The following is a 20,936-nucleotide window of genomic DNA, read 5'->3' on the forward strand; positions in this document are numbered from 1 at the left end:
GACAGCTTTGCTGTTTGAGTCCTTCGATGTATAACCTTGCACACAACAGTGGCTCCGAGGTGTAAAACACAACTAAATTAGACACAACACTGCAAGAAATCCAACAACACAGCAGTGTTTTCAACACACAAAAGGCTAAATGTGATATATTGGTAGAGTTGACTTTTAAAATATTGAGTTTTCCGTGTTGCAGTATTTTGTCTTTTTGCACAAAATGCTTCGAAAAGTTAGTTTTTTTTGTGGGTGTGTGTGTCTTATCTTGTGTATTGCACCTCAGGGCAAATAACTGAACTGAACAGCTTGGCGTACCCCCACAGTTTCACTCTCACATCTTTTTATGTCGTCTTTTTTTTTCCACCCACCTACTTTCTGAAGCTTTTTGTCCCTCATTTTCTCGCCTTCTCCCTTTCTCTCATTTCCTTCCACACCTGAACCTCTGCTGATTTACACATCTAATGCTCATCTCAAAGCCTCCATTCTTCTTTGTATTAGGCAGACTGAGACCATCTTTAAGCATTTCAAGAAATGGAGCTGGTCATTGTTCCTCCACCTTCATCTCGGCCGTCACAAACATCTCCCCGCTGCCGCGCCCGAAACGATGAACAGTTTGGCTGAAAACTCAACTTTGGCTGCGCGGACGCGTCGACTTGATGCCATCTGGGACAGTCGTGCGAGGGGAATTTTAAAGAAAGGAAAAAAAGCAAAAGGAAGGTGAGGCGATGGCTGCAAAGAGAGAGAGGAAGAAGAGACGAGGGATGGAGGTGAAAAGGAGGCAGTGAAGGGTGTAATTGGCCGAGAGAAGTCGAGCGTGGAGACCATTGTTGGCTGCCTACTGTAGCATCTATCTCTGCGTATCCATGCCGACTCTCTCCTTAGTCCTCCCTTACTTTCAGTCACATTTACCAGACCCATTGTGGCCGTTTGCCTCCGTCTCACCTTTTGCAGTAAACATATTTATGTCGACACATCTGCCCACATGTGCCCTGTGGTGCTACGAGGCTTTTTTCACATTGTGGAAAATCTCGATCACTTTTTTTCCCCCACTTAAAGGGACAGTTCGCCTCTTTTGACATGAAGCTGTATGACATCCCATATCAGCAACATCATTTATGAACATTTTCTTACCCCCTGCTGCGTCCTGTGAGCAGAGTTCCAGCTGAGTTTTGGTGTTGATGAAGGTAGTCCGGCTAGTTGTGCAGGAAATAGTCAGACCTCACAATCGCTTGGCACTATTTTCTCTCCCTTCGTATCACTGCGTGCTGTGTAGACCGAAGTGCAGACTGAGCAGCAAACACCATAACAGGCGCGGCTGTCGGCAGCACGCAGTGATACGAAGGGAGAGAAAATAGGGCCAAGCGATTGTGAGGTCTGACTTTTTCCATCGAGAACGATTTTGTGATGCAAATGTATTACTCTTTTGAACGCATATTGTTTTGAGAAGCAAAACGCTTTATTTTTTAAATCCCAGCCAACTAGCCGGACTACCTTCATCAACGCCAAAACGAGGCTGGAACTCTGCTCACAGGACGCAGCAGGGGGTAAGAAAATGTTCATAAACGAGAAACTCATCCATGCATTCATCTCCTGTAGACTCCATCACTGTAACGCTCTTTTAACTGGACTTCCCACAAAGAGCATTAAACATCTGCAGCTCATCCAGAACGCTGCTGCTGGAGTTTTAACCCGGACTAAGAGATCTGAACACATCACAGCAGCTTTAAAATCTTTACTCTGGCTTCCAGTCAGTCACAGAATAGATTTTAAAAGCCTGCTGATGGTTTACAATCTGTGATCTGTTCAGAGAATATAAAGCCAACAGAGCTCTTAGATCCAAGGACTCAGGTCAGCTGGTCCAGTCCAGAGTCCAGACTAAACATGGAGAAGCAGCATTTAGCTGTTATGCTGCCAACAAGTGGAACAAACTGCCAGTGGAGATTAAACTTTCACCAAATGGAGACATTTTTAAATCCAGGTTAAAGACATTTCTGTTCTCATGTGTCTATGCATGAAATCTGCACGATATCTTTGAATTTATCTGGACTGTTGCTTGTTTTTAATCATTTAAATTATTTTATTTGTTTCTCTTTACATTTTTTTTATGTATTTTTAATGCTTCTTCCACTCTCCGCTGCAATGCTTTTATTTTATGTGAAGCACTTTGAATTGTTCTGTACATGAAATGTGCTACAAATACATTTGATTTCATAAATGATATTGCTAATATGGGATGTCATACAGCTTCATGTCAAAAGAGACGAACCATCCCTTTAATTTCTGCCGTCCACACCTTTCTGCCCCCCCCCCACCTTCTTACCCCTCTCCCACTGCTTCTGATGCATCCTGCTGCAGCTTCGTGCTGATAGACCATGAATATCAAACACGAGTGTGATCGACTGAGCCGAGCCCGGCGCAGCATGGCGGCAGAGTGAGGAGGGCAGATGTGTTTGTGGAAGTGCGCGAGTAAACAAGTGAAAAGAGGAGGGAGAGATGGAGAAAGAACGTTTGCATCTGTGCAGGTGACACACGTGCAGAAACCCACCCGCGGCAGCATTAGCACTTACCACATGATGTCGTCCTTAAATGATGTGGCGGTGCCTCCACACACCGATGACATCATTTAGAAGAAGAACGAATGCACACAAACAGTTGCACTCGCTGTCCAAAACTAATCAGCTGCCCTGTTTCTCTTTCTCTCCCTCTCTGCCACTGAAAACCATTTATAACCTGATGCGGCCATGTGCAATTACACCAGCAGCTGCTGCCAGTGTGTCTGTGGAATTGCGAGGTGTTGTATGTGCGCTGCAAGCATCCGAGGCGCCGTGTTTGTATGGTTTTTTTTTATTCTAAACGCAGAAAAGCCTCAGCATTGGGAGTGAGTGTGGAGCGTGCTGTATATGTGGGTCAGGTGACAGCTTGAAACATCACTTTAATTAAGTTAGGAAGCCAGTTTAACGGTAAAACGCTCCTCTCTGACTGACTTGGACGCGTCATCGGCAGGTCTCTACGAGCCCTCTGCCACAGAGCTGAGACCATTAATCACAGCAGCTTTTCTACAGAGCTAATAATAACAATAATAATAATCATATGATAAGGGTTGTATGACTCTTCATTTCTCATATTTTTGCAAAGAACACTTAGCTGCTTTGCACCTAAAGCTGTGATGTGAAAAGTATTGGATCCTTTATTCAGGTAAAATGATCAGATTCTATAATATTGCATTAGTCCAGTCTCCTGCTGGGGCCCAGAGTCAGGACTAAACAAGGTGAGGCTTTTATGCTCCTAACATCTGGAACAGCCTTCCAGAAGATGTGAGACAGGCCTCAGCTCTGACTATGTTTAAATCCAGGCTGAAAACAGCTCTGTTTAGCTGTGCATATGAAACCTGAAAGTGTTTAATCTGCACTCTTCACTTTTAAATTTCTAATTAATGATTATTTCTTATGTTTTTTGGGAATGATTTTATTGCCTTCTTGTGATTTTTATGTAGCCTAGTGTACGAATTGTGCTCTACAAATAAAATTGCCTTGCCATCATTCTCTATTACTCAATTATAAAGAGTTAGCCCAAAGGGGCCTAAATGACTCTCAGACCGTAACAAGCTAAATCTTCTTATCTTAACGATGTCACATTGAACGATTTGACTGAAATGTGTGTAGAAGAAGTCAGGGCGTCCATGTTACCTTATCCCTTCAGTCAAATATGGAGCATCTTCTCCGGCTACAGGGACTGACGGACTTCTAAGGATGGCACAGATGGCTCAAGGACCTCATGCTGGGTACTCTGGAGAAGGGCTTTTTTGCTTTTAATTCATGAAAGCCCCTTTATTACACTGGTCGGGAAAAAAACACTGTCAACATCTGGCTTTTGAGTGCAACGTGAAAATGGAAAACCAGCTTCCATTCCCGCACCACTCTGAAGCAGTTAGAAGGGTTTTATCATCAGCTGCAGCTCGGCATCAACTGGAACACAACACCTGGGTGCGCATGCTAATTTTCACTGAGGATGCTCCAGTCGGGGCAACAAAAATGGACACGACTCACATTCTATTTTACAGAAACACGTCTACTGACCGTGAAGTCGCCAATGGAGGCGATAAAACCTGAAAGCAAAACCTCACAGGCTTCCTGTAGGAGGCAGCGGCAGCCACCAGAGCACCGAGGAATAACCCACTACGACATGCAGGGGGGGGGGGGCTTGGATTGGCTCGTTCTAGTGGGTGTACTGACCATAAAAGAAGCCGTCTTAAATATGCTACTTTTGGTGGAAAAACAGAAAGACTGAATGATTTGAGGCATACTGTCAACGGTGGCTTCTGGAAAACCTTTAAGAGAAAAGGATGCCAGAACCTTTTTTTATGAGAAAGAATTGGAGAAACATCCATGATAACGTGTTTTCAAAGCTTGGAAGATCAGCGTCAACTCACTTTTTTTCCTCCTTTGTCATGAAAATCCATCTAATTTAAGGTGAGTTTAAAACAAACTCAGGGTCTAAAGACTTTATGAATGTGTTCACAGGAATAAAGTCTCATTAAACAGCTAATGTTTGATGAAAGCTGGTCGAGTATTGCAAGTACATCAGCATAGATGTCACTCAGTGGGGTTACATGGCACTGAAAGGATCGGATGATGACTGGTTTTGCCTGTCTGTTGTTCTCACACGTTTATTTCAACAGACAGAACCAACAAGCAGCCGCCTCCTGGAACTACAGCTCCACCGTTTAGTAGTTTACGCAGGCAGACGGTTAATTGTGTTTACCTGAAACAACACCGTGTCTGAAGGGCCTGCTGCTCCATCGTTTAGTCATGCAATATCTAAAGTGACTTTAATATTATCGTCTCTTTACCGTTAAAAACTAAAACAAAGACACATGCCTGCTTCATCATCCGACGCAGCCACTGCTGCGTCAGTGGGGCGCACCACAGCAGCTTTGATGTGGCATGCACTGACAACCAGGTTCTCACACGCTGCCCTGGTTGTGCTATACGCTGAGCTGCAGATGCTATCACGCTGTATTGTTTCAGCAGGTTTTGCCGTGTCATCTGCGCGAGTTGTGGTGAAGACACTGCTCTGACATGTGTTGGAAACATCCCACACAAGTCCACCCCACCCGTGGGTCCGTCACACACACATCTTTTGAAACGCACAATATTCATGCTGTGCATTGCTATGCTGAGTGCTCTCAGCATATCATGGCATCAAGAAATCCTTCATCATCATCACTACAGCGTGTTAACAGATTAACAGCTCTGTGAAGGGAGAGGAGAGGAAACGTTCACATGTGATAGATAACATCTTGGCACTGTGTTGCTGCTGAACTGCTGCTGCTCCCGCTGATGGCTTTTCAACGCAGCATTGCAGTAATTTTCCATAAGCCTGTGTGACTAATGGCATAAACAATGGAGCTGAATGTTCATGTTATGGGTCCATTATGGAGCCATCAGACCCGGAATGTAGAGACGGATGCCTTTGATCAGCTCTATTGTAGAAGCCAGGTGCAGGGGAGGGGATTTTAGCCCTGAAAGTGTGTGTCTTAAGTGTGTGTGTCAGACAAAGAGTGGAGGTGGAATGGAGTGAAATTAAGAGATGAGGAAAGGTAAGGAGAGACACAATGAAAAGTGAGGAGAAGGTGGGGTAAAAGCCATGACAGAGAGACAGCGGAGACCCAAGAAAGTGTTTTGTTTTTACAGACCATTGGCGAAGCAATGGATTGCTTAAATGACTCCCAGTCTATTTGTGCAGCCACCCAAAGTATCTCATTTGCCTGCGATGCCTTTTTTTCCCCCTGCACAGCACAATGGGCCAAGCTGGTGATGTCATGCAGCAGTTACCTCAATCAGCCAGTGGGGTTTCCCGGCTGTCACCGGCTGCCGTGGATGCTAAAGGGAGCAGTCAAAGGTCAACAGGTTAGACACAAGGGCCCCTCCGACAGTCATCATGCTGTCAGCACGTCGTGAACGACAACGCAGCCAGAAAATGTAAAGTGAGGTGGCTGGTGTTGGACGTGAAGGGTCGGGAGAGTAAGGCTGTGTTCCAAACCGCATACTACTCCTACTTCTCCTACTACTCATACTAACTTTTTGAGTTAGTAAGCGAGTTTGAGTACGCGAGATGTTTCCGGATTCGCCGAAATGTTGGGTATAAATCATGAGGTTACTACTCATACTCAAACTACCCAAGATGAAACGTAATGTGACGTCGCCGATCGTCATTTCCTGTCAAAACGGCAGTTTCAAGCTAGCTACAACGAGAGTCGGTTCACTTCCTGTTTTCAAAACAAAAGCACCAATTGTATCGTAATGGCTTTCCCTATGACAAAAGGCAACAGGTATTTTATTTTTGTGAAAATAACCTGAAGTGCGTTGCTCACTGTGGCTAGCTTTAGTAGCGCCGAATTCGTGGGAACAAAATTGTAAATAGCCGGTATTTTGTCAGGTTTTCAACACGTTGGGGATCTAAACGACTACTTTCTCGCCTGAAAATGTTTCAAATGTTGCTAAAGTTTACAGAGTTTAGAGCTTAAGCTAAATCAGCTTCAGGTCGGCTGATTTCGGCTCGGGCAGGAGCGAAATGCATTGTGGGTAAACGCTCTGCATACTGTCTGATCGATGAGTATGTAGTATGTAGTAGGCGGTTTCGAACACAGCCTAAATGTCGTGACTGAAGGGTGGACAGACACACGCATTGTGCTTAGTTACGGATATTTTTCACATTTTTAACTAATCAAGTAAAAAAACAAAAAAACAAAAAAACAAAACAAAAAAAAAAACAGGGAGATTTCCTGAGCTTAAACAAGTAGATCGAATAAGTCAAAGTGTCATCAACCCCGTATGCCTGAGTGTGTGATGACAGCCTCAGGTGGACTGCTGTAAAAACATGGGGGCATTTTTTCAGACTTTTTCCATGTCAGTCGCTGCATTTCGTCTGCTGCGTAACACCCGGCAGAGCTCTGCCTCGCAGGATGCTTCATGCTGTGCCGACCTCAAAAACCCCCCCAGCTGGAGCGCTGGCACACCTGCCGGGTCTTAAAGCCGCTACATGCTAAATTCTGGGAGCTTTTCCTTCTTTTTCACATTAATAATTACACTGCACAAAGAGACGGAATAAAACCATTACAGTGATAAAATCAAGAGATCAACTTGAGCTCCACTAATGCACATAAAGCCTGCTTCCAGCTTACCAGAAACTGAGAATTTATTGATTCTATTTTTTGTTTATTATCAACAAAATGTCATGCTTTCTAATTCTTCACTGCTTTCTGACAAATTTAACAACTACGCATGAACGAAAACTTTTCTGAAATCCCTCGTTTATATGAAGGAAAAACTGGATTCAAGCATGAATAATAATGAAATAATCATCAGTTGCTGCTTGTAATCCAACCATCTGTACTGGAAACGCATCCCACTTGAAAATGGATGTCCATTAAAAGCTGGGCTGTTCTGTGAGACGCACACCCTGCATCTAAAACCTCACACCATCACGGGGCCACTGCTGCTGCTGGCGGTGAGATGTTTAAAATGAGATGCCCGACAACAGATAACATCTGAAAGGCACCGAATCCATTATGGTGGTTGATGTTCCGGGAAAGGGTGGGTGGAAAAGAGGCTCTCATCTAAAGGTCTGGAGTTTGGAAGACGGGAAGGAGGGCGAGGAGAGACTAAATGGGGGCAAGAGGAGCTGGCGTGACCATGGTGCATTTGCCTAATACATCTGGCTCTGGTCCACATGGCCGTATTGTTATAAGCAGGGCAAATATCCCAAATTTTTACTTCCATTAATGGAAAAAGGTGAGAGGTGACCCTTGTAATTGTTCTAAATGAATCTGAATCATGTTGGTGGTGAAATCTGGGCTTGTTTGTCTCAGCTGGTCCTGTTGATGAGTTCCTGGGACACAGTGAGACAACGACAGCTACATTTAAATGACTGAAATGCAGAGGTGGGCAGTAACGAGTTACATTTACTTCAGTAAGTTTTTGAGAAAAAATTTACTTCTAGGAGTAGTTTTAAATCACTATACTTTTTACTTTTACTTGAGTAGATTTGTGCAGCAGAAACTGTCCTCTTACTCCGCTACATTAGGCTACAATGAGCTGGTTACTTTTCTTCTTACCTCTTTGGTATTCTACGCCTCATTATTTTTATCCCCCCGCGTACGCCTCATTTTAATGTTTTATTCTGACAGAGAGAGAGACTTCCGCCAAAGGCTCTACCACCTGACTGTGTTCCACCAATCAGACGTAGCCGTGCAGTCTGGTCACGTGACCGTACTCAATCTCAGCGGCGGGACGGGTTAGCTTTAGCATTAGCAGTCGTAGCAAACAAACAAAGAAACAGATGAAAAATGTCAGAACCAACGGTGGGAAATGAAGACGCAGACGAGGCTTCATACTGAAAGCATGTTTACCTTACAAAGAGTGAGAAACAGCAGCTACATTATGTGTCATCTGTGGCAACCAAAACAAACGCACATTTCAGCAGAAACTCAACATCTAACTTGAGGAAACATGTAGCGGTAAGTTTCCTAAACTCGTTTTTTTCCCCCATGGATAGATGAATGTTTGTTTTTTAGGTTACATATGGGTTACATATGTTTTAAACATTTCCTAAGTCTCTTATTTTTTATTGAAGTACCTGGATTATTTTAAATTTAAGCTATTTTGTTATTAATTAATTTATTTTAATTTATTTTATCGATTGGATGAACTCTAATTTGCCTAAAGATGATTATTTAGTATTTTTGTCTGTCTGATTGAATGCTTGTGTTAACAAATAAATCAGACGTTACTCAACAGTTACTCAGTACTCGAGTAGTTTTTTCACCGAGCACTTTTTTACTCTTACTCAAGTAATTATTTGGATGACTACTTTTTACTTTTACTGGAGTCATATTATTCTGAAGTAACAGTACTTTTACTTGAGTACACCTCTGCTGAAATGCCAAAATTAGAGCGACAGGAGTATAACCTGGGATGGATGCTTCCACTAAATCAACTAAACCCCCCATAAGACACAAGATGTGCAACATTTATAGCTCCAACATGCTGAAGTTCTGTTATTCAGTCTCTTTAATATCAACATTCCTTACGGCTTCGTGCAGATGGACCCACGGCAGAAATGAAAGAGCATCAAATCCATTTTCCTATGAAATTCTCCTTCCACCTCTCCTCAACCCCTTAATGGTTTCAAATGAGGTCTTAGAAGGTCTCTAAAGTGCTTAGAGAAAAACAAGGTAAAGGTAATATTTCTGACTGTTTGACAGTAACTTCTGTCTTAACACATCAAACCAATTCGAGGGCGAGGACTTAAATCCCATCAGACCTGCCAGTCAGAGGGCATATGGTTCCGTTGCCTTTAATTCTGCTGCAGCATCAGAAAGTCTTCAGTTATTTCACTCTTACTCCAAACATGTTTCAGTTTCGCTTTCAGGACCTGCAGATGAAGCTGACCGTCTGCCTTCTGATAGGACGGTTTGATTTGTAACTGGGTTGCTACCATGAGGTCACTTTGATGCATCAAGAAGATGTGGAAACCGTTTTATTTTATGTTATTATTTTGCTTCGCATCATCAGAAAAGCAGTCTGTGTTTGAAGAATTTGTCTGAAAAGCAGCTACGACCCCACACCGGCACTTCTCCAGAACTTTGTGTACAAACTCAAGTCTCGCTGTAACATTTGTCCGTGATGAGCATCATATTAACTGGCCACTTGCACTTCTAATTTGTAAAAAGCAGCTAACTCCTTCACTGGAAAAAGTGCCCCTCCAAAAATAAGTAAAAAAACAACAAATACGAGACGTTTTTGCTTGAAATAAGATAAAAAAAATCTGCCAATGGAACTAGTGAAAATCGGCTTGTCAAGATTTCTTGAAATAAGATGTGTTATTTGGGACTTTTGTGATAAAAGTGATCTTGAAATTAGCTTAAAAACCTCTTCAAATGTCAAAAAAAGCTTGTTTCATATGAAATCCGACTCAAAACAATTTGTTTTCAAGACTTTTTCATTTAACAAGATATTCCAGATGTATTGTCTTCAAACAAGTCCCTATATCTGGCTGAAATGGTACTTGTTAGGCAGTTGCGTCTTATATTAAGTGTAATGAGATATTTTGACTAGAAATGAGACAAATATACTTGGTAAGACTTTGATTTTTTCCAGTGTTGCATTCGCCCAGGTGCAATCCGAAGGTAAAGCCAGATGTGAAGACGAGAAGTTTGTGGACGTTACATCCGCTTCAGTGCGTTATAGAGAGAGCGATGGAAATCTGAATAGCTTTTTAATAACAGCAGTGGAAGCAGATGAGCTTTTAAAAGCGGTCTCAATGGAGAAGCCTTTAAGGTAATGTGAGAGGAGTAACACTCGGGCCATAGAAACCATAACGTAACACTCTGAGGCACTAAAACTGCTTCTGCTTCTGCGTGTGTCAGGAGCAGCTCTGCTGAGGAAGGTGTCGCAGCCAGCCCTGTCTGCACTTTCCCTAACAAAGTGTTTATTATTCAGCCCACGTAAGAGCAAGTCTGCAACAAGAAGGTCGGACTGACAACCTTATCCAGAGCCGACACACAAAGCAGAATTCCATGCGTTTCCACAGCTCCAAGGGGAGTGATGGAGCAAATTATACTACAGCACGGCGTCAACACTCCACACTGATCAACCATGAAATTGTGATTTGTTAAAGCAACTTTGGTTAGAGATTAAAATTAGCGTTACTGACTAACACTTATATGCATGAGCAGTGTCTTGCACTTTGAGCTGGTAGAGCCTGGATGCCAGCACAAGCAAATGTTTTATTTTTATTATCCCAACAGGGTGATAACGTTTAGTATTTCTCCCAAAAGAAATTAAAGGCGTCCGTGCAAAGGGGAGTTAAGGGGGGGGGGGGGTGAATGAAAGAGTGGGAGCTGTGAAGGAGGAGGCTGGTGTGTTGGGGTGGAGTCTTACCAAATCTCTGGGGCTTTGCATCTGGGGCTCGGCATTCTAGAGGATGGAGGGAGGACAGAAGAAGCGAGAGAAATCAAACAACAAATAACCGTGGACAGAAACAGAACATTTAAATCACACAAGGATGGAAACGTGATAACAAATGGGCGCCAACGATGTGAAAAATGACCAATCTCAGCGGTGTTTGTTCGGGGATAAAGCGGACATCATCTCTAAAGGTCTCACTAATTTGCGTTGCCATCATTTTTTGTGATTAACATTTTTTATTTTCATTATTTCAACAATACAATAACAACAGTAACACCCCCGCCCCCCCCCCCCCAAGCCACCACCATCCATGCTGATCCTTTTTGGTTACCAACATCTACTACTGTGCTCCTTCATGTAGCTACACTATTTGCATCAATGTAGACGACAAATAAATCAACTATAACCAAATTACACACAGAAAATAGCTCCAAACAAGGTCGATACATCAAACTAATCTGGAAGGAGTCCAATAAAAGCGATGTATCATTTTGAATTGAATGAGGCGCACTCTTGCATCCCTTGAAACTACTTTAATATTTTTTTTACAAATTCTGTTCCAACCTTCATCCCTAAATGTCAGGTTCAGATCCCTTTCCCATGTCTTCTGCAGGACTGAAATGGGCCCGTTGCCAAGAGACCGAATCGTCATAGAATAATAGACAGCTGCCTCGTGTCGCGTTGCCATAATTTAGATGATATGAAAGTCTTCCAGAACCTGAAAGTGACCCGTTTTAGCTCACAGCAATAATCTGCAGAGGAACTGACAGTTCAGTCTGTTCTGCTCGCACACCAAGAACAACAACCATGAAACGGATTTGGATGCCCTGCTACTGGCACCAAAGGATGCAAAGAAAGAAGAAGAAACCAGAACGGCCATTGTTACGGGAGCTGTTTTCATTTGAAATCTTATTTTCAACACTAACCCGACGATGTCTGACAAGTGTCAAAGGGGAGACGAGTAAAGAACCAAAGACAGCTTTGCAGGGGATCATTTCATGTCTTTTAATGGGTCATTTCCAGCCTAATATGTTCATTTAATGTTTGAGAAGTAGGAGCCTACAATCAAGTCTGGGGCGATTTCAGAGGAAAAGTGGTTCCTGCACAATTAGATTAAAAAGGTCGTCAGAAAACACAACATAAAGTAGCTTTCATCTCTTCCTTCTGCTGAATAAATGGGAGTAATAATAATAATAATAATAATAATAATAATAATAATAATAATAATAAGATAACACCCTAACATCCACAAAAGAATGATCCCAGTCTTTTCCCGTTTGTTACCATAATTCTACGCTGTTTGTCTGGATCGGTATCGGCCGATACTAAACCCCAGATATCGTATCGGAGGTGAAAAAAGCGGATCGGTGCCTCCCTAGTTACATGTGGTCTGAATCAAATTTCAAATTTAAAGTAAAATTTATTTGGAGCACATTTCATGTACAGAACAATTCAAAGTGCTTTGCATAAAATAAAAGCATTGCAGCAGAGAGTGGAAGAAGCATTAAAAATACATAAAAGAATATAAAGAGAAACAAATAAAATCATTTAAATGATTAAAAACAAGCAACAGTCTGGATAAATTAAAAGATATCGTGCAGATTTCATGCATAGACACATGAGAACAGAAATGTTTTTAACCTGGATTTAAAAATGTCTCCATTTGGTGAAAGTTTAATCTCCACTGGCAGTTTGTTCCACTTATTTGCAGCATAACAGCTAAATGCTGCTTCTCCATGTTTAGTCTGGACTCTGGACTGAACCAGCTGACCTGAGTCCTTGGATCTCAGAGCTCTGCTGGGTTTATATTCTCTGAACATATCACAGATGTACTGAAGCTTGTAACACCATCTCAAAGTCTGTTGTTTTACCATTTCTGTTTCATTTATTCGGCGAACCATTTGAATCGTGTTTCTCAAGCCCTGACAGGCTGTCCAGTTCAGGCCTGCAAAGATTCCTACAATAAGTTATGTTTATTCTTCAAGGTCAAAGACAGTAATTCTATATTTCTTATGAAGCTGAAGGTGTTTGAGCACACTGTGGTTTTCCAAAGCAAAGATGAGCTTTTTTCACTAAAATCCATGATTACAGCATTAACAATAGAGCAAAATAAGCATTTGAATAATAACGGAGCAGAAAACTAATACTCATTTCTGGACTGATAGAATTCCACATTGGCACTAAAATGACTGTTTTCCCAAATCTACAGTATTTAACGGTTTTTGCTTCATCCGTTCAGATCGTGGCAGCTGAAACACAGCAGCTGCTGACTTCATGTTTTCATTACTCTGCATTACATTCATTCATTAAGTTTGAGCAACCGTCACGTTTAATTCTAACTGTTAACGCTCGATGTTTTCACCCCCGTCAGATCAACTTGGCCCACTTGTCTTGGGTTTGGTGCAGAATGCGTGTTGCTGTTTACTCTCCACTCGCTCAGAAACGCATGAGACCCCAGCTGCTCGTTTTGTGCACCGGACCTCATCTCACTGGAGTTTACCGGACTCTGCAGCTCATAACCACAGATCAAATAAATCCCACCATCTAACTACCAACTCGGCAGTGGGATAGCCTTAAAGCCCCGCTCTAATCTACAGATGAGTATCGACCAGTGGCAGTCCGTCTGGTCCAACTTCACCCACGGCGAAAGCCAGCTTATAGCCTCCTCTGAATGCTTTACAGTGAGAAATGTCCCAAATCAGCCATTTAATGACAGACTTGTGTGTGCCATTAATAAAAGAGTTTTTATCCAGTTTTAGCTTCTCTTCATTGGCTCCCTGTTAAATTCAGAATAGAATTTAAGATTCTTCTCCTTACATATAAAGCTCTTAATGACCGAGCTCCATCACATCTTAAAGATCTCATTGTAAGATATTTTCCTAACAGAGCACTTTGTTCCCAAACTGCAGGTTTACTTGAGGTTCCCAGAGTTTCTAAAAGCAGAATGGGAGGCAGAGCCTTCAGTTATCAGGCCCCTCTCTGTGGAACCAGCTGCCATTTTGGGAGGCAGAGCCTTCAGTTATCAGGCCCCTCTCTGTGGAACCAGCTTCCAGTTTGGGAGGCAGAGCCTTCAGTTATCAGGCCCCTCTCTGTGGAACCAGCTGCCAGTTTGGGAGGCAGAGCCTTCAGTTATCAGGCCCCTCTCTTGTGGAACCAGCTGCCAGTTTGGGAGGCAGAGCCTTCAGTTATCAGGCCCCTCTCTGTGGAACCAGCTGCCAGTTTGGGAGGCAGAGCCTTCAGTTATCAGGCCCCTCTCTTGTGGAACCAGCTGCCAGTTTGGGAGGCAGAGCCTTCAGTTATCAGGCCCCTCTCTGTGGCACCAGCTGCCAGTTTGGGAGGCAGAGCCTTCAGTTATCAGGCCCCTCTCTGTGGCACCAGCTGCCAGTTTGGGAGGCAGAGCCTTCAGTTATCAGGCCCCTCTCTGTGGAACCAGCTGCCAGTTTGGGAGGCAGAGCCTTCAGTTATCAGGCCCCTCTCTGTGGAACCAGCTGCCAGTTTGGGAGGCAGAGCCTTCAGTTATCAGGCCCCTCTCTGTGGAACCAGCTTCCAGTTTGGGAGGCAGAGCCTTCAGGTAACTCCAATGGGCTTGAATTGGACTTTATTATTTAAGTGCCTTGAGATGACTTTTGTTGTATTTGGCGCTTTATAAATAAAACTGAATTGAATTGAAATTAATTGAATACGTCTGTTGGCTGCTGATGATAAGCGAAACAAAAAGAAGATTCTATAAGAGCAGAGGAGGGATTTAAGGCATTTGGTGCTTTAACTCACATTAGCACTCAGTGAGTCTCGTGTCTGAGCCGGCTGAAGGAGCTAAAGGAGATAGCAGAAAATCATTGACTACTGCTGCAGAGTCAACATCAGGATGATTTAAAGCTCCACTGTTCACTCTTCCGTCGCATAAAAAAAAGAGTTCAGTCTCAGTTCTCTGTTGCACCCCCCTCCCCCAAATCTCAGCCATTATGAGTTTCTGGGCGTAACAGGTATTCGGTGGCGCCATACAAATTCCCTCAAGATAGTCAATTATAACGTGTGACTTAATGGAAAAACATGACCCTCAGGAAAGCAAACAGTGACTAAATTAGCATCAGTGTGCTGTGAGTAGCATCTGCTCAGACTGTGACGGAGGCGGCATCGAACAGCCACTCAAAGGTTTGTGTGTCTGTTTGCATAATGTAACGCGTGAGGATGCTGCCTGATTGATATTCAAGCCGAGCGGTTTTTTTTCTCCACTCTCTGCCTGCTACCTGCCCTGCGTCTGTCTGCTCATCCCCACATCCATCAATCTACCGAGTCCGCTCGGAGGATAAACACCGAGAAGAGACGGGGAAGGGGACCAAACAAAGGGGGAAAAGCCAGATGGAAGGGTGACAAATAAAGAAAGACTGAAGCCAGAGAGAAAGTGAGCAGAAAGGAGAGGTTGAAGGAGATAAAGAGAGCAGATTGAGCTCTACAGGTTCCCTTTGAGGCTAGCCATGGCTTGATAATGGAGAGGAGTGCAGCGAGGGAGCGAGACAATCAATCTGCATGCTCGGATAGCGTGTTGTGTTAGCTGGGAAATGAGAAAACAACACAGCACTCACTGTGGGGATTAGCAGCGGTTGTGACAGCGCAGAAGCACTGATGCACGCACATGTGTGAGAGCATAATCTGAAGACACCCATGCCGAGGCAGGGTTACTGCTAAATGTGTTGTGCTGGCAGCATGAGGAGCTGTAGAGATGTAACAAGGAGGAGAGGAGCGACAGACATACCGCTGGAGGGAGGAAAGCTTCTTCCTGGCGTAGAACCAGCAGCCCCACGGCACCGCCCATAGGTGTAGCCCTGAGCAGCGCCACCACCTCCTCCTGAGTCCGTCCGTTCAGGTCCACTCCGTTTACCTGAAAGAGACCAACAGGGATTGGCTTCCACTCTGAACTCTGCTCCCCAATCTCTCAATATAGATGTATTTAGATGTATATATTAGCACTGCACTTTAATCCGTATATTTATTTGTATTTCATTGCACTGTAATTACTAATCTGTAAAAATGCACTATATTATTGCTTTCACTTGCACATTACTTTATTTATTTATTAATGCTATTTGCACTTCTGGTGAGATGCCAAAAACTACTTTTCGTTATGCTATACTTGTATATGTGTAATGACAATAAAGTTGAATCTCATCTCATCTCACTCTGCCCCAGAGTTATGTCCAGACTTTTTGGTGAAATATTGAGAATTTCGTTCCATTTGTTTCTTTTTTCCGTCTTCAGTGTGTTGAAAGTAGGGCTGGGCGAATTAACTCGTTATTATCGCGTTAACTCGTTAATTATTTAACGCCGATAAATATTTTATCGCGCATTAACGCAGGTTTTATTTATTTATTTTTAAATTTTAAACAATTTTTATTTTTATTTTTTTGGGCTTTTGTGCCTTTAATGGATAGGAAAGTTCAGAGAGACAGGAAGCAGAGGGCAGAGATAGGGGGAACGACCCGCAGCACAGGGCCGTCGATGCGAGACTCGAACCGGGGCCAGCTGCAGCGAGGACTAAAGCCTCTGTACATGGGGCGCCTGCTCAACCCACTACGCCACGGACCACTCTGTTTTATTATTTATTTTATTATTGTAAAAGTCTGTTGTTCACAGGCTTTTATTTTGTAAAAGTCTGTTGTTCACAGGCTTTTATTTTGTAAAAGTCTGTTGCTGTCTGCTGCAGAACCGGAAAATAAAGTAATCGGCGGATCCACCAAACATGGAGAAGGGTACGGAACTTTTACTCGGCCATTTTCATGTTAAAATTCTTCCAGACGGCGGAGTCGACAGAACCAAAGTCATCTGTAAACTCTGCCAAGTTGAATTGTCTTCTCAGCGTAGTAGTTCCAGTCTAAAATATCACTTAAAGGCAAAACACACAACTGATAGCAGCAAGTCATTCAAGGAAACAGACAGTGGAGTGAGGCTTCTACATAAAAACTACAGAAAGATGCTGATGTTAAAAGTGTGTTTGCACAACAAATGTTATGGCACTTTCATTCATATGGCAGCACATTTAAAATAAAACTAAATGCTAAAAGCTATACACTACTTTGGAATTCATTTTTGGATTTTGCGTACAAATGCGATTAATCGTGATTAATCAGGGAAATCATGTGATTAATCAGATTAAACATTTTAATCGGTGCCCAGCCCTAGTTGAAAAGTTGTTTATAAAAAGGTCAAATTCCTCGACTTTCTCTGCTCCCAATCAGCCTGAAACACCTGGATGTTTCTGTCCCGACTTAATGACATCACCATGAAACATGGCTGCGCCTGTGCATAGTTCAGCCGCTTTGCACACTGCCGTTAACTGACCAATCGGAGCGGACCGAGCTCAGATCGGGCTCTTAAGGACACAACATGAAGCATTTCAGACAGAAAGTAACAGGATCTCTGTGGTAATGTGCATTATGAGGGAATAAAACGTCCAACATTACGGCATCAAACCGAGTCAAGAAGATAACTGGAAACAGAGCATTGGAGTTGCTCTTTAATTTGACTTATGTCGGTGTTATAAGACAGAAAAAAGCAGCAAAGCTTCATGCTTTTTAAATCAAAGTAGGCAGAGATGAACTTCATCACTTCAGCACAAGTTCAAAGGATTAACAGGAGAAAAACAGAAGCTCAGAGCTGCTCGGTGGAACTCTTTATCAAGACCATTTGCAATATGGGATGACGCAACTTCAAAAGCTGTTTCTGCTCTTTCAGTCTGAAACATGCCGTTTGATTTCAGAACAGGAAGCGCAATTTCCACATCAAAACCATTACCTGACATTAATTAGTTAGATGGTAAATGAAACAGATGGCAGGGATGCTTGAAAGGTAAATATTTGCACATATGAAACTAATGGATTTCATATTAATTTGTTGTTTGGAATAAAAACGAATATTTTTTGCGCACATCTGGATGGTCCATATCATCCAATCCAACCGCCATCGTGTGTTTTCACCAAACGAGTACATTAAATCCTGCTTTGGGGGGTTTTTACTTTCCCTTTGATTTATTCTGAAGGACGGGAGATTGGACTGAAGACAAGTTTCGGTGCAATCTGTTGGTTTCCTTAGCTGGGAAATTGTTTTTGAATTTGCTCTATATGAATGAATTGGATTATTTTACAATGAATTATGATTACAATGAATTGAGCTTGAATTCATCTGGACTGAGCTCTCCATTCACAGTCTATACTGTCTGAGTGTCAGTTTTCCACTCAGTGCCTTTAGTGAGGCGATGTTTCACGTAACACTGCGCGGTCACTCTCTCACCTCCAACAACCTGTCTCCTGCCTTGAGGCGGCCATCTTGGATGGCAGCTCCCCGAGGCAGAATGTTCTTCACGTAGATGGGTGCCGAGCCCCCGATGGGAACATCCCGTGAAGTTATACTGAATCCAAGTCCCTCGGGGCCTGTGGCAAGAGAACAGAAGACACAAGTTTAAATGATGAGATCTGGCTTTATCTTAAAGGCACAAGCAACCTCTTTGGTTGTCTCTTTGCACTTGTGTTGCTCAAGATACTGAGAATACGTTGGCATTGAGCTGGTCCAGCTCTCATGGATCTGAGGTAAGAGGGTCAGAGTTAAGATGATTGTTCTCTGCAGCAGTGCCACTTCCCAGTGAGCAATCGCTCGACTGTTTTATCCTGCAATATCTTTCCACCCAGGTATAAGCGTTCAATTTCACTTCCACTAATGATTCTCAGAAGCACCAGTCGCCCTGTTTCCACCACCAAGCCGGCGGTCCTGTCCAAAAACTGGGCTTCCCAACAGCCGGTGGGACGATCGACAGTCAGGATTCAAGCGCTCTTACAATGTGCAGATCAGTTCATTTACAGAGAGCATCAACATCCAGTAAGTTTGCAACAATTAAAGATGGTCATAAACAGTCTCCATGGAAACTGTGGAGTTACATGGTCATAAAACCTTAAGTTCCTTAAAGGGACACTATGTAATTTCTTCCCCCATCTTGAGGTGCAATTTTATTTTGCAAAGTCGAATGAATTTGCTCTCTAGCGCCTCGCGTTTTCAAATGTGCGCTGCAACTTCTTGAACTACGGCAGGCGGCATGTGTCAAGATTCAAGAAGCTATAGCTTCAGACTCAAGGTCCATACAAACAAAAAGACATCAAGACACACAGTACAAAGGATTACATAACACACATACAACAACACTATAAATACAGATGACAGATAACATGTCAGATAACAGAAGTTGACATAGCCTTTGGTGTGCAAACAATGCAATTAGTCATATTCCGGGAGTTACCGGAAGTGACGTCGACGCAGCGTTAGCGTTAGCAGCACTGTTGCTGTCTCGAAAGTGTTCTTTTAAATAAACTCCCGGTAAACTTAAAAACTTTTTTAATGCCTCGTTTTGTGAGTTAAGAGCCTATGTGTACTACGGCAGAAGTTTGGTAACAATCAATGCATTATTAGTGGGATAATTTACGAGATAAAATCTATTTACCATTAGCGCCAGTAATAAGCCATTCGGTGGATAGCCCCATCTTGACCAGTGTTGACCATTGCTAAAGATGCTTCTGATGGGGTATTTGGCTGGATGTCATGGTGGAAATGACGCTAGGTCATCGCTTTAACGGGACCGGGTTGAAGTGATGTATACACATTATTTTGCTAGGAGTTAGCTCCTTAGCTACCCAACCTAGCACACCATGCTGTTTAGGCTGAGCATTCTTACGGTGTTAGACACATAACACCGTAATATATATATATATATATATATATATATATATATATATATATATATATATATATATATATATATATATATATATATATATATATATATATATATATATATATAACCATTCCCCCACACCCCCAACCCCGCTGGGTGTAGTAAGAGGTTAAAAAATAATATTACTACTTCATGGCATGCATAAGACCATCATTTACCACCGTCTAAACGTGAAGTCAAAATGACGTAATTTCCGCTTGCAGGCCTGGCGTTGGGGAAAACGCGATTCGAAGTGCTTTATGTCCCTCTCGGCACTTTGTCGTTTTTCATAGACCGGAAGCACATGGCAGCCTCCATAGAGCTTGCCCGCTCTATGTAGATACAGACAAGTTATTCTTCACTCAGGAGGATAAGTGAGATTGTTGACAGAGATAATTTTACACCAAGGAGGACTAATTTATGAATGAATATGTTGATTTGAGCTAATAAATGACTTAATTTATTACACAGTGTCCCTTTAAACATTTTCCTCAATTAAGGTCGACTTGTAGAGAAGAAATTCTCTACAATACCATTAAGCGAATGACCCACACTTAAGGAGAAAATGTAAAGTGTCGGTCGGCACTCATAAATACTTCATTATGTGTTATTTTCTTGCACTTTATAAGATGCATTATTATGAACCATTAGGATAACACTCATGTTATTCTTAAAAAAACCATGACCAGGCAGGTTAAATGCAGGAGATCCGGTATCTTGTCAGCACGGAGCTCAAGTAGGTTTATAGTGAACAATTAAGGTGGGATCCATTGTGAGGGCAGAGAACCACATGCTTTTAAAGCTGAACCAGGCAATAAATGCAATAATTACATGCATGTTGCACTGTCCCTGTGAGAAAGTTCAGCCTGAAGACTTTTAGTACTTTTCCTTGAAACTGTTCTCATAACATATTGCACTACCGGAGGTTACGAAGGCAGTAACTGAGGTCTCGTTGCTTTTTTTTCCCTTGATCCTCTGCTTCAAAACGCCGTGAACAACAAAGAAGAAGTCTTAGGACAGAATTTGGGTCAATTGATTTATAGAGAAACTGTTTCTGCGTTGTGTGGAAGGCCATTTAAAAAAAGGTAAATAAGAGACGTGTAAAGAGCATCCTTGCTGTAGCGTAGTGGCCTTAATCCTTCCTGCTTGTTTTAACTGAGCTGAACACTTAGCCATTCTGTTTCACATACTCGCCCTAATCCCCTGCACCGATGAGACAA

The 20,936-nt window shown here is 42.6% G+C and overlaps 1 protein-coding gene across 8 annotated transcripts in view; it reads right to left on the reverse strand.

Moving 5' to 3' along the window:
* pard3ab (par-3 family cell polarity regulator alpha, b) overlaps positions 1–20,936 on the reverse strand; it is a 316,394-nt gene that overhangs the window by 144,214 nt on the left and 151,244 nt on the right. For 6 of the 8 annotated variants that reach the window (XM_075482726.1, XM_075482725.1, XM_075482724.1 and 3 more), the window contains 4 exons: positions 18,249–18,388; positions 15,718–15,843; positions 10,938–10,973; positions 5,829–5,876 (listed from right to left, as the gene is read on the reverse strand). In XM_075482726.1, coding sequence (XP_075338841.1) covers positions 5,829–5,876; positions 10,938–10,973; positions 15,718–15,843; positions 18,249–18,388 — 350 coding nt within the window. The remainder of the gene's footprint in view (positions 1–5,828; positions 5,877–10,937; positions 10,974–15,717; positions 15,844–18,248; positions 18,389–20,936) is intronic. The other 2 variants (XM_075482728.1, XM_075482722.1) reach the window with 1 other exon arrangement.

This window comes from Odontesthes bonariensis, chromosome 14 (assembly GCF_027942865.1).
Source record: "Odontesthes bonariensis isolate fOdoBon6 chromosome 14, fOdoBon6.hap1, whole genome shotgun sequence".
Lineage (NCBI taxonomy): Eukaryota > Metazoa > Chordata > Actinopteri > Atheriniformes > Atherinopsidae > Odontesthes > Odontesthes bonariensis.